General features: G+C 38.4%; 1 protein-coding gene across 1 annotated transcript in view; it reads left to right on the top strand.

Annotated features, from left to right (window-relative positions):
- LOC117403259 (intraflagellar transport protein 172 homolog) overlaps window positions 1–12,192 on the top strand; it is a 58,137-nt gene extending 45,945 nt beyond the window's left edge. Inside the window, exons 41-48 of the mRNA XM_059023663.1 lie at window positions 3,577–3,687; window positions 4,082–4,201; window positions 5,302–5,397; window positions 5,867–5,926; window positions 9,343–9,441; window positions 10,056–10,209; window positions 10,746–10,837; window positions 11,550–12,192. Coding sequence (XP_058879646.1) covers window positions 3,577–3,687; window positions 4,082–4,201; window positions 5,302–5,397; window positions 5,867–5,926; window positions 9,343–9,441; window positions 10,056–10,209; window positions 10,746–10,837; window positions 11,550–11,639 — 822 coding nt within the window. The 3' untranslated portion in view covers window positions 11,640–12,192. The remainder of the gene's footprint in view (window positions 1–3,576; window positions 3,688–4,081; window positions 4,202–5,301; window positions 5,398–5,866; window positions 5,927–9,342; window positions 9,442–10,055; window positions 10,210–10,745; window positions 10,838–11,549) is intronic.
- The last annotated feature ends 568 nt before the right edge of the window (window positions 12,193–12,760 follow it).

Below are 12,760 nucleotides of genomic sequence, written 5' to 3'. Positions count from 1 at the left end.
CTCCCTGCAAAAGAAACGTGGGAAAATGCACTTTTTGGTTTATTGTTTGAATTTAATTGTTTAATTGTTTTATTAATGATCATCCGCACCTTGGCATTATTGGGGAATTAGACCCAGAGGTGGGGTTTAAAAAGAGAGCAGGCAGTCTGCTTGGGGCTGCTGAGTGGAAGGAGGCAGAGAGGTGCGCTGTCTCCGAGTAGCCATTGAATTAGAGTAAGTGCTGTGTTAAACCGGGGTTTTTGAAAAGACAGGGAAACAGCTTAGCTGTCCCGTGTTAGTCAGGGAGTTCCTATGTGTTAGTTAGTGCTCATAAAGAGCTAGGTGTTTGTTTTGTATTTTGTTTATTTCTTTGTTTATTAAAATAGCGCAACCGCGCAAGAAAAATCCATTTGTGTCTGTTGGGTCACTGGTTTTAAAGGGGCAACGAACCCGAGAGAGGTGAAATCGTTACATTTGGTGGCAGCGTGTGTGGGCGCCCCTACGACCCAAATAATGGATTTTAAAGAGTTGGTTGAAATCGTCAATCGAAACACGGCTGCTCAAAAAGAGCAGATAAAGAAGTGGAGACAGGAGTGGGGGCTACCTGATCCGGAGCCCACAGAGATAGACCTGCTGCTCCAGAAGTGGGAGCAGGTATGGGTAACCCCGCAATCTCCCAAGCCAGAGGGGGAAGAGCCGGAGCCCAGAGGGGAAGAGCTGCCGCTGTCGGAGCCCAGAGGGGAGAAGCCGCCGCTGTCGGAGTCCAGAGGGGAGGAGCCGCCGCTGCCAGAGCCCAGAGGGGAGGAGCCGCTGCTTCCGGAGCCCAGGGATGAGGTGGAAAACATACCTCCACCACAGCCCCGACCACCACCCCAACTGTCCAGTCCGGCGTCGCTGCGTCCGGTCCCTCACCCCTTGCGCCTGGACACCCTGTCGGTTGGTCTGGACCTCCCGTCACTAGACCTGGAGCCCAGGAGTCGGCAGAATCGGGCACAGTTCTGCACCTGGTCCCCTGCTCCGCTCCTCACGGACACTAAGACGTCGCTGCGCTGCTCCCAGACGTCGCTTACGCTCCCCCTGGTCACTGCTTCGCTCCCCCTAGATGACCGGACGTCGCTGCACTGGGTCCCAGCTGCAGACCTCTGCCCGCTGCTGCAGCCTCCAGTGCCCCGGTTGCCGTTCTGGTCGCCCCTGTCAAACCGTTGGGGTCCTTCGTCGCCGGTGCGCGGTCCCTACCTGGCTGAGCCGGGACGTGGATCGATCCACCCTCGAGTTCGCCCGTGGAAGAGGGCGAAAATGGACATTTGTGGACTCGAGGGTGGGTGGTTGGGTTTTAGGGGAGGAGGTGGCCGTTTCATGGCCTGTGTCTTGTAAAGACAAGGGGGGGGATGTGTAAGGAAGCGGGTTGTGAGAGACAGCAGGGAGGGGGTTAAATCCTCCCTGCAAAAGAAACGTGGGAAAATGCACTTTTTGGTTTATTGTTTGAATTTAATTGTTTAATTGTTTTATTAATGATCATCCGCACCTTGGCATTATTGGGGAATTAGACCCAGGTGTGGGGTTTAAAAAGAGAGCAGGCAGTCTGCTCGGGGCTGCTGAGTGGAAGGAGGCAGAGAGGTGCGCTGTCTCCGAGTAGCCATTGAATTAGAGTAAGTGCTGTGTTAAACCGGGGTTTTTGAAAAGACGGGGAAACAGCTTAGCTGTCCCGTGTTAGTCAGGGAGTTCCTATGTGTTAGTTAGTGCTCATAAAGAGCTAGGTGTTTGTTTTGTATTTTGTTTATTTCTTTGTTTATTAAAATAGTGCAACCGCGCAAGAAAAATCCATTTGTGTCTGTTGGGTCACTGGTTTTAAAGGGGCAACGAACCCGAGAGAGGTGAAATCGTTACAATATATATATATATATATATATGAAAGAACTTGCACTCTCACAAGCTTAACACAGTAGCTCACTTTTGAGTACCAGCCGCTGCGTTTCCTGTTCAGTGTGGACTATGCTGCTTCAAGTGTAGCATTGAAGTTTCTTCTGGGATAGATTGATACATTTTCTTCACTAACAGCTTCAAATAAATTACCATAAAAAATCAACTTCACCTTTATCATAATGTGTGCTTTTTTAATTCAGGAAAAAATTTGGGCAATAATATATGTAAGGTTTACTAGATTTTGTTAGCTGTATGGGCCTCATTTACTAAGGGACTAAATTTAGTGCAAGCAATAATTTAATGTGCACGGTAATGTCTGCGACTTACCCGTGACCACCTTCATATAAAAAGCCCCAGCAGTCCAGACGTATGTTTCGGTCAGTAGCTTATTGTGAAAGGTGGAGGTGGCTTGCATTGAACGAAAATGAGCAATCAACAGACAGCACTTAGCAGGGGACAAGCAGAGGCAACGTAAAGTGAAACTGCATTATTTACCTTTTCATTTTAACATGTATTCCTTATGTGATGTAAAAAGCTTTTAATGGCAGGGAGCCTGTGTTTGTGTGTGAATCCAACTAAACATAGGCTGGGAGAAATCCTAGTGCACTGGACAAATGTGACACTCTTCTGATTTTACTGAGTAAAAAGACTGAAGGGACACAAACCTATAAAAAAAAAAAGATATGCAAACACACACAAAAGATATTGTAGTGGCCGGCTGTATATGGGTTCAGTGGGAAGAAATAGGTAGACAACAGTGTGCAGTTAAAGCAGTGAAAACTGCTATTTTTATTTAACTCCTTTTTGTCTCAATGGATCTTTTCACACTATTTTCTTATCTTTCTGTATCGCTCTCTCTCATACTATACTCCCAACTCAACTCTCCTCAACTGGTGTGCAGGTTTTTAAAAAGGTTGCACTTAAAGCTGAATGACATAGTTTAAAATAAAAAAGTTCATACTCAAGTATTTTTAAAGGATTTTTACTAAAAGTATTTTTTAATTTTATTTTAACTATATACCATTTCATGTGTAAGCACAACTACCTAGACAATCAATTATCATTTCTTGACTTTTTCCATTCAAACAAAATTTCATAACCATGTAATTTCAGATATATTTATTTCATGTTAGTGAATCAAATGAACAAATCTGTTGAATTGATGAATTGTGTCAGTAAAAAGAATCGAACTGCACATCACTAGTTTTCAAGCCAGAAAAAGAGGTTTAAATAGCACGCCTATCAGTGGTTAAAGTCCGGTTTCCATACGCACTAATAAATTATCACTTTAATGCGTGCACTAAAATTAATACCTTTAGTAAATACCATGTGAATACAGTTCATCTCATTATTCTCAGCTGGATGCTCATTTAAATACATCTGCATGCAGAACCATAAAAAGTCACATATCCATTCTGATTAACATAGTCTGAAGCACTAAATTTAGTGCACACCATAATATGCCAAGTATCGTACGATATAATGAATACAATTATAATAGTAAATACAAAAATCATTAATGTGCACATTAATTGCAATTATGGTGCACATTAAGTTTAGTGCCCTTTTGTAAATGAGGCCCTATGTTATATTGTAATAATGTTCTTCTGTATCATGATCCAGACCATCTTTTTGAAAATGTCTTAATATTTGTCTTTCTTTTTTTTGGTTTAGAATTTTAACATCTACAAGCGCATGTTCCTGGACTTGTTGAACATAGTGGGCACAAACAGGGCAGATGCTTATCGCATGTGGGCAGATCTGCGAGATGTGTTTTTCAATCTGGTGAGTAAAACAAAAGGAACATGTTTAAGCTTTAAGAGTAAGTTCGATGTGCATGAGAGGAAGAGCATCCAGGTATTCATGGGTGGTGACGTACTGAACGCTTGAAATGCTGTGCTTAGTTGAACAATTCAGCACAATTGGCACTGACCACTTTATGCATTCTCTTTAAAACATTTTAGGAAATCTCATATTTCCACTTCTTGCACTTTCCTTCTGGAACTTCTTTCTCCAGTACAGCCAATCCAGCACACTAAGAAACACAATAAATAAACCACAGGATTTCCAAGGGATAAATGGAATGTATGTTACATTATAGGATGCAAGTATGTTTGTGTGGCGAGGAAGATGATGCTGTGATATTGAGGTTTATGACTGTTTTGTTTAAACTTTTCAGTGTGAGAATATGATCAAGTCTGCAGAAGCCAATTCCTCCTCTCATGAAGAGTTTGAGAAGATGCTGCAGATTGCACACTACTACGCCACCCGCTCAGCAGCTCAAGGAGTCAACCAACTGGTGTGTTCATTTACAGATACCAACCTCTTCTGGATTCATTTGAAATAATTAGAGAAATGTGAACTATTATACCTTTTGAAAGAATTCTGTATTTATTTTATCATCTACGCAAACACATTAAGAGTCAAACCCCTCACCATTATAAATAAGAAACCTAACATTAAACTACTATACATCATATCGTATTGTATTGTAAAGCCCCTGTTTTCATCTTGCAGCCTTCAGGCTTAACCCTTTGCAGTCCATTTATTAACTGCGCGTCAGGCACGCCAGGTCTAATTAATTTTCACACGCGCAGTTAACTTTATACGCGCTGTTTAAAAGTATTTTTTTTCACAGTCAAACGGGTTTAAATGGCCCTGCATATCAACAAAGCACTCACTAGGCATCTCCAGCCCCGCCCCACCCTTTTGTTTGCTATAGCGTTCACCTATGTAAGAAATAAATAATAATAATAATAATAGTCGTACATACCAATCGATCATCTCCGGATCACTCGTTTTATCACCAAACTCCTCAATAATGCGATCCAAGTCATTATTTTATTACTATAACATCTGAAAAAAGCTCTGCAAATGTCCATGATAGTCTCTGTGCGCTGACGCACTCAGCCAGCTTGTTTACTATGAACGCCCAGTTATCTGATACCTGATACCATGTATGACTATTCATGAGATACGCCTTTTTTTTTTTTCGACTTGTCTCGGCTCCTGTCGCTCCCACTCGGCAATTGAATGGTTTTCTCTGCTTTTTCCGGAGAAAAAACGACTAAACACCCGTTTATTGCGTTGCTATAATGATGTCGGACCCAGTCCGACAAAGGACCTGTGAGGAATAATTGCAATGTCGGACCCAGTCCGACAATGGACTGCAAAGGGTTAATGTCCATTGTTCCATCAAGATCCAGAACCAGAGTGAAATGGGGGGGTCACTATTCCCAGGGCAGCCTTGGAGACAAGACCATAAGTCTTGAGTCATTTCCCTGTGTAAATTCAATTGCCAGTAATGAAAAGTAGGAGTGCCAGAATAAATCGCTGTGGAAAATATATTTTAAGTTTTTAGGTTTGTTTACAGCAGGATTATCTTTTTCTTGTTTTCAGGACATGGTGGCAGCAAAACTTTCTATATCTCTGTTACGGCACACAGATTTTATCCCCGCTGACAAAGCCTTTTATGAGGCAGGGCTTGCTGCTAAGGTAAATTCACTGTATGAAATAGTTTGCATCTCCACTGGTTAATGTGATGAATAAGCAAAGACTCTTCAACACTCAAATTATTTACACGGACACCCTATGCTGCAATCAACTCATATGCTGCCTACACACACAGATTACTGTTTTATTTATTCATTTAGTATTATGGTTTGTGGTGATTTCACTGAAGATTACAGCCATACAACACATTTTTTAAAGATAGGAATTCAGGTGGTACTGAATTTTTTATTCAGGTCCTTCAATGTGTAAAAGTAATAGTCCAGGTAACTTTATCTAAAATGCCAGTTACTTTCTAGAATTGTACTATTCAATTACATATTCAGTGTTGTATGTTGTTCCTCATGTTGATGACCCCTGTCGGCTTCTAAATGTTTTGTCTCTGATACAGTTTTCAAACCTAATATTTACTCAACAGATGTTGCCCTAATACGGCCATATTTATTTATTTCAGAGTGTTGGTTGGGAGAACATGGCCTTCATTTTCCTGAATCATTTCTTGGATTTGAGTGATGTAAGTAAATATCTGTTCATTCAAAATGACAGTATACAGAGAGTGGTATATCAGTAGGTCATGTTGATTATCAGGCTTGCCTAAGCTTGCATTGAAAAAAAATATATATATAGGGCTTTATTTGAAATCCTGTTTTCATCCTTTTCCTTTGCTGTATTGATGGTTTTAAAATATATATTTTTTACTTGCATGTTTAATTTCTGAGAGAAAAAGGATGAGTTGTACTTCAAGCACAACTACAAAATCATTTAAATATCAACGACGAGAAGGAAACTGCAGCGATCACTGCTGTGTCCCTTATGCTCAGCTTCAGCACGGTACAATTCAACAGTAACTTTTCATTAATACGCCCTCTAGTCCCGCGGGCGGAACACGGAACTGCACGTAAATATTATATTTCATAACTCATTTTTAATATTACAAAAGCAAAAGAGAAAAAAAGCTGACTCGATATCAAAATCGTTGTTTTCCTACCGTCAAACAGCGAAGGAATTTTTCGAATCCGGCATTTCACCACTGAGATATCCCATTCACAATGTGTCTAGTACCCCCATGCATTCAAAACAAAAGCAATCGACTAGCTTGCGTTTTGCTGCTCTGGTCTTACAACCTTGATGACGGTGAAATCTCCCTGATCACGTTGTAGGGGAGGTCACAAGCTTTCCATTCATACCTTTACTTTGTTTGTAACCCAATCCATCACAGAGTAATCGATGTGCAAACAAACACGCCCACCTCTTGAATGAGATAAGGGAAAAAAAAAAAAAAGCCTTTCAAAGGCAAATGCATGTGGCAATGGCTAGCCTGTGAGGTAACAGAAGATAACATCCCTTTTAGAACTTAGTATATCAATTGACATAAAGATTTACACAATGTTTATTTTTGGAGAGGTTTGGGGACCCTTGGGCTTAGCTTTGTAAAAACTCCTGTAGAATTTGATCCCTTTGTTCAAACAGTTCCAAATTTTTACCCAGTATATTAGACATGTTGGTGAAGCACTGGAAAATCTGGCTCTTTTCATATGCTACAAGTTGAAAAAATGACTATAAAAAAATGAAAAGCGTTTGTTGTTTTTTTTTATGTATTTTTTCTGGATATCTCCTTCCAGTGTGGTACTGAGTAAGACTTTTATCACACCTGAGGTTTTAGTCTTGATGCCCAAAGGGTTACCTTGAATTCAAGCCCTGAACCATGCCTGTGCTGTCTATACTTTGGAAGATATTGTGATTTATTTAAGGGCACAGCCCCCCAGGCGGAAATTGTCTGTGAGGGGCTGGGGTTTTGACAGGTTAATTTCCCGTGCATGAAGAGATGAGAAAAGTTTGGCTGAAAAATATTCCAAGAGATAATTTCACATTAGTGCTTAAACAGTTTTGTGATAAGTAAAACAAAATTGTTTATTATTGTGTATTATTGGATGTATTTGTAGACATAATACTTATGGTAATGCAATGAACACTAACAAAAACAGAACTGGAACGGAACTTTACACCCTACTCTTAAACTATGCAGCTTCTTATTCTTCTTCAGGGATCTGGCCCTTATGCTGATTTCTGCTGTCACCTTGTCTTTATAGCAGAAAACATAATTGGATTAGTTTGGAGAGTACTTTTGTAAACTGACTATGCACTAATGTCATTATAATGACACACTAACAGTATATGCTAACTGAGTTTAATAGAGCAATGCTGAAACGAATTAAATGTTTTTAGAAAGATATGTACAATTTAAATAAATAAATCAATTTAAGCGTAATAACTCCCCTTCATAGTCACACAGGTAGCTCTGTTATTTACATGCTGCATAAGCACCATTGGCCATCCATTTTGCATTATTTTGAGATATGCGCATGCTTCAGCGGATCATTACTTGCGCTATTATTGATGTATTTTTAAAATGTGAACTTTCGGTATTATAAATGTGATGTACTTTTAAAACAAAAACATATCTCAAAATAATGCAAAATTCAGCATGACCCTGTACTTTAATACTTATAGCGTTTTCGTGAGTCACCAATTGCACACGCAGAGCAGCTGATGATTCATTTACTTCTGGATTGGCTAAAGTCTGTGTGCAGTGAAGTACAGAAATCTTTCGGTTTTGAGGTAGCTGATGATGGAATAGTAAAACAATATAACAAGACCTTGTTTTTCACCATGGATATTATGAAGGAAAAACACCATTAAATTAAAATAAGTTATTGCTTTTCATATATAAATATCAGTTAACATCTATATATGTTTGATATTGCAATTGTGTTATTATATTTCTGTGTTTTGGAAGACTTCAATATTGATATTGAAATATTTGCACAATATCGATATTCAATTTTCATATCGTTGCCCACCCCTAATTTAATATTGATTTTTGTTTTTCCACAAGAATGCTGAGCAATGCTATCTTTGCCCAACACTCATAAATTGTATTATATTATACTTGTTACCAATCAAACCAATGTAAAGAATTGTAAGTGTACATTAATTAGTAGGTAAGTGGATGCATATTTTTGTGTTTATTACACTTTCTGTTATGACTTTTGTTGCAAATAACTATTGTTATTAAATCCTGACACCTATCTCACTGTGTGTCCTGGTGTTGCATAAAAAAGATAAATAAGTCTGTTTTCAGTTTTGCAAATTTTACAGTAGGTTTAACCACTTTTGTTTTGTAATACAGTTAAATATAATGAAATATTAGTAAATGGTAAATAAAATGACTTTCAAATTCAGGCTACTGATATGGTTAATGGGTTAAATTTTCATCCACAGCCTTTACAATTACAACAGCAGAAGCCACTGTTTATAGCAGCTATTTGTATTTCATCAGCATCTCCAAGTACTTTACAATGAAGAACCAGAACAGAATACATTGATTAACTCTTAAAGCCTTGTCAGATAACAAGTTTGCAGCATTCTTTAAAACTGTTTTTGAGCAATCTTGTCAGAGGATTGGCACAGTTGATTGAAAAGTCAACTTGAAGGACATAATGCACAGCACTTTATCCTCCGTAGAATCCCTGTGGAGGTTGTAATTCCAGTAGTTGTTTGCAGATAAGAATCAGGTGGTTGTTTTTGACAGTAAAATTTCATCTGTTTTTCATAGTTAGGATTTGTCATGTATTGCAGCTACCTAAAGAGTCTGTCAAAACCTCCTTACACTCCAGTTGTTGAACTCCTTAATTTTTTATGCAAGAAGAGCATGTCTGGATAAAAAAAAATAATAATAATGCATGTGAAATTTAAGAAAAGGAAATTGTAGAAAACACATAATTGATAATGCAGGTTTAACATTTAATTATGGATTTCTTAATGAATTAAGCAGAGCTTAGAAGGTGTTTAAAGAGATTGAGCTGTGTGTGTGTGTGTGTTTTAAATCTATTGTTTAAGTAAGTGTTTGTTGCCTGTGTTTATTTCTAGGGGATTGATGAAGGTAATCTGGACGCTCTTGATCATTCAGATTTCCAGGACACTGATATTCCATTTGAAGTTCCTCTTCCTGCAAAACAACATGTGACTGTGGGTGTTCCTTTTGCTTATTAAGCAACAGATAAGTTATAATAGCATGGTTTATAATTAAGGTTGGCTTGAAGGTTGTTCACAAGACATTTTTACATTGGGTTACAGCCTGTTACCCCTCAGAGTGAAATATACCAGTGTTCAATTAAATAGTCTTGACACAAACCATTTGCTCGAATGTAATAACTTTGAGCATTTCTTACAAAAGGTTATTCCATATACTGGCAGATCTTTTATGTGCTATTGACTGTAAGAATAAGAGATTGTTTTTCTAAACTGTTCTACATGCTGTTGAGGGCGTGCTTTGTTGTTCAAGCTACTCACTCCACACTCTGGTGTATCAGTCTGGAAATTAAATCAAAGGAAAGCACAGAAAGGGTCGTTCACTGTGTAGTATATGAACACTACCAAATCCACTAGTGGTACTGAGTGAAAAAAATGTTAATAGAAACCATAATGGGTTTACTGATGTCTGTCTGCTTTTAAAGGCTTGAGTATATGATATGCACTATATGAGATGCTGGTTAACTGAAGGTTATTAGTCAAATAGTTAATGTATTTCAATATGGCAGGATACATTTCTGTGTTCACCATCGTCATCTTGGTGTTTTCAGGATGACAAGCGTGAGGAAATCAGGGACTGGGTACTGACCGTGTCCATGGATCAGAGAGTGGAACAGGTTTTACAGAAAGATGAACGGGACACTTACGAAGCATCTCTCATGGCCGTGAATACTGGCATCCGCTCTCTTCCCTGTCTCATTACTGGTACAGTTCAGCTATGGTTACTTTATATTGCACTTCTGGGACTGGGGATGCGCTTGTGACTTGTGGCATCCCACAGTGTCCTCTAAGGCAAGTTCAGTGCCTCAGTATTAGGACTGACAAAAAGCCTAACCAACTCAAAAGTGCAGAGACTGGACCACTGGCAGGTGGTGGACAACTGGTGTGTGCTGTACCTTCTTCATTTAGTAATCTAGCATTGGTATCACCCAAGTGACACCTGAACCAACAGGAGCCATATCTTTGCTACAAATCCATCTGCAGATTGGGGATAGTGACTCTAGTGTTTATCTCAGGATAGATGCTTTCTTGTACGATTGTAAGTTTGGTTTAGCTAGATCTGTTCCATTCTTATTGATATCCAATCCCTGTTGTCTGGTTATAGAGGCTGGAGACTCTAATGTAAAGTTGAAGATGCAGCCTTGTGTTGTGATAGAATGCAGAGAAATATGGGGAAAAAATTACTTCCAAGTATCTAGCTTAAATTAAAATGTTTTAATTATTATTTTTTGTGTGTGCAGGATACCCAGTTCTCAGAAACAAAATAGACTTTAAAAGACCAGGGAAGGCAGCAAATAAAGATGATTGGAATAAATTCCTGATGGCAGTGAAGGTAAGTTGGTGCTGGACTGCAGGAAGCATTTAATTAGCACACACTGGGGGTGCCATTCAATTAACTTTGTACCTGGGGAAAATATCAATTCAAGCATTAAGTGCAGCAAATGTATAACAATATGTATTTGGGTTGTTTCTGGATTTATTTTGTTTTTCAGTTCTTAAACATAACAGTGCCTGGTACAAAGCTCATTTTTTGTATTTTAAAAATGGTAACCCACTGGTTGCATCTCCTTCCTTTTAAAATTCTAAACCTATAACATGCCATGGAATATCACTTTTGTGGGCTCTGTTTTATATATTAGCTTACTGCTTGCTGTATCCCAATGATGTGCTATTGTATTCCTGGAGGGCCATTGCACTCCAGGTTAAATAGATACAATTGAATAATATACTCCATTAGGGTTTGGATCACGTATTTCAGTAATCGGTTTAATTGAAATTATTTAGAACAAAGACTTGCTCAGAAAATAGCCAGTTTTTCCGAACCCCTGCTCAAGCCAATCGGTACTTTTACTCATATGAAACAACCCCAGAAATTGACCAACAAAGTGGCTTAAAAATAACTTTTAGTGGGCCCCTGTTAGTCAACTACCTGCTGCGTAGGTTTGTGATTTCTGGCACTAGAATGGAGAGTTCAGTCTACTGCATTGAACTACTTTTTCAATTGTGAAATGTAATTGCTTTTTTTTTTTTTTTTTAATTTACAGACAACTCACAGTCCAGAGTGCCAGGATGTTCTGAAGTTTATTAGCCATTGGTGTGGAGGGCTCCCTAGTGCTGGCTTCTCATTTCAATAATACTGAGTAGCTGACAAGTCAAGAACACTACAAGTCTCCTCTCTGCTTATCTTCAGCTTCACAACCTTTAACACTAAATTCTTGATTGTTCTGAACAGAACTACAACAAATAAAAATTGAAATAATTATGATGATGATCACTTAATTTTATTGTAATGACAACCTATATTTTCTACCTACCAACAGTCGTCATTGAGTGTGTGAAAAGGGGTTCTGTAAGAGGTGCCATTATCCGTATAGAATAATTGTGATTGTACGTGACACCTAGCTGTTATCAAAGAACATCACTATTGACCTAATACCCTACAGTAAGTGCCCCAGAAAAGCTTTACTCCCTCACCGCCAATTGGTATTTGGAAATCAGATAAGCCATCCCATTAGGCAGTACACTGTGAAGTTGAAAAGTCAGGCAGATGCAGGTGGGCTCAGTACGTACCTAGTTTTTCGTGTAATTTGTTTATGCATTACACATGTATGTTACTGTTTTTAAAGTATGTTTATTGTATATGCAGAATGCTTTGTGTATTTTAAAACAAGTTTAAAAAATCTGAAATTGAATTTTGATTTTTAATTACATTTTGATGTTTTGGTGAAATGGTGTGCGTTTTTTTTTTTTTTTAATGAAGATCTAGGATCTAGTGAAACCAAAAAGAAACTGACAAAGTCTTGTAAAAATGTTTGCATAATTTTTTAACTAAGTATTTTTTTTTTTTTATTATTACTGCAGTGTGTTAAGCCTTATATGTTTTATGATCCCGCTGAGTTTCACAGCAATATTTCTCTTTTATTGAAGCTCCAATATATATATATATATATATATATATATATATATATATATATATATATATATATATATATATATATTTTCAGACTGGCCACTTCTTTATTAGGACCTGGACCTGAACCTACAGTAATATTTGTTTGAGCCACTGTTTGCCCGGGTATACCAGTAGAACATGTCCCACACCAGGCCAATTGGGCAGACAGATTCCAAGTGGCCAGGCAGTATATGTTATAAAGGGTTCGGAAGTTGGGTAACTGTGCGTGATATCAGAGACATTGTAATTGTCTCAGATTGTCATTAATTTGCATTCTACAAAGAAAATAGGCATGCAGGATGT

The sequence above is a fragment of the Acipenser ruthenus genome, chromosome 5, assembly GCF_902713425.1.
Source record: "Acipenser ruthenus chromosome 5, fAciRut3.2 maternal haplotype, whole genome shotgun sequence".
Lineage (NCBI taxonomy): Eukaryota > Metazoa > Chordata > Actinopteri > Acipenseriformes > Acipenseridae > Acipenser > Acipenser ruthenus.
This window is presented reverse-complemented; position numbering and strand designations above follow the sequence as displayed.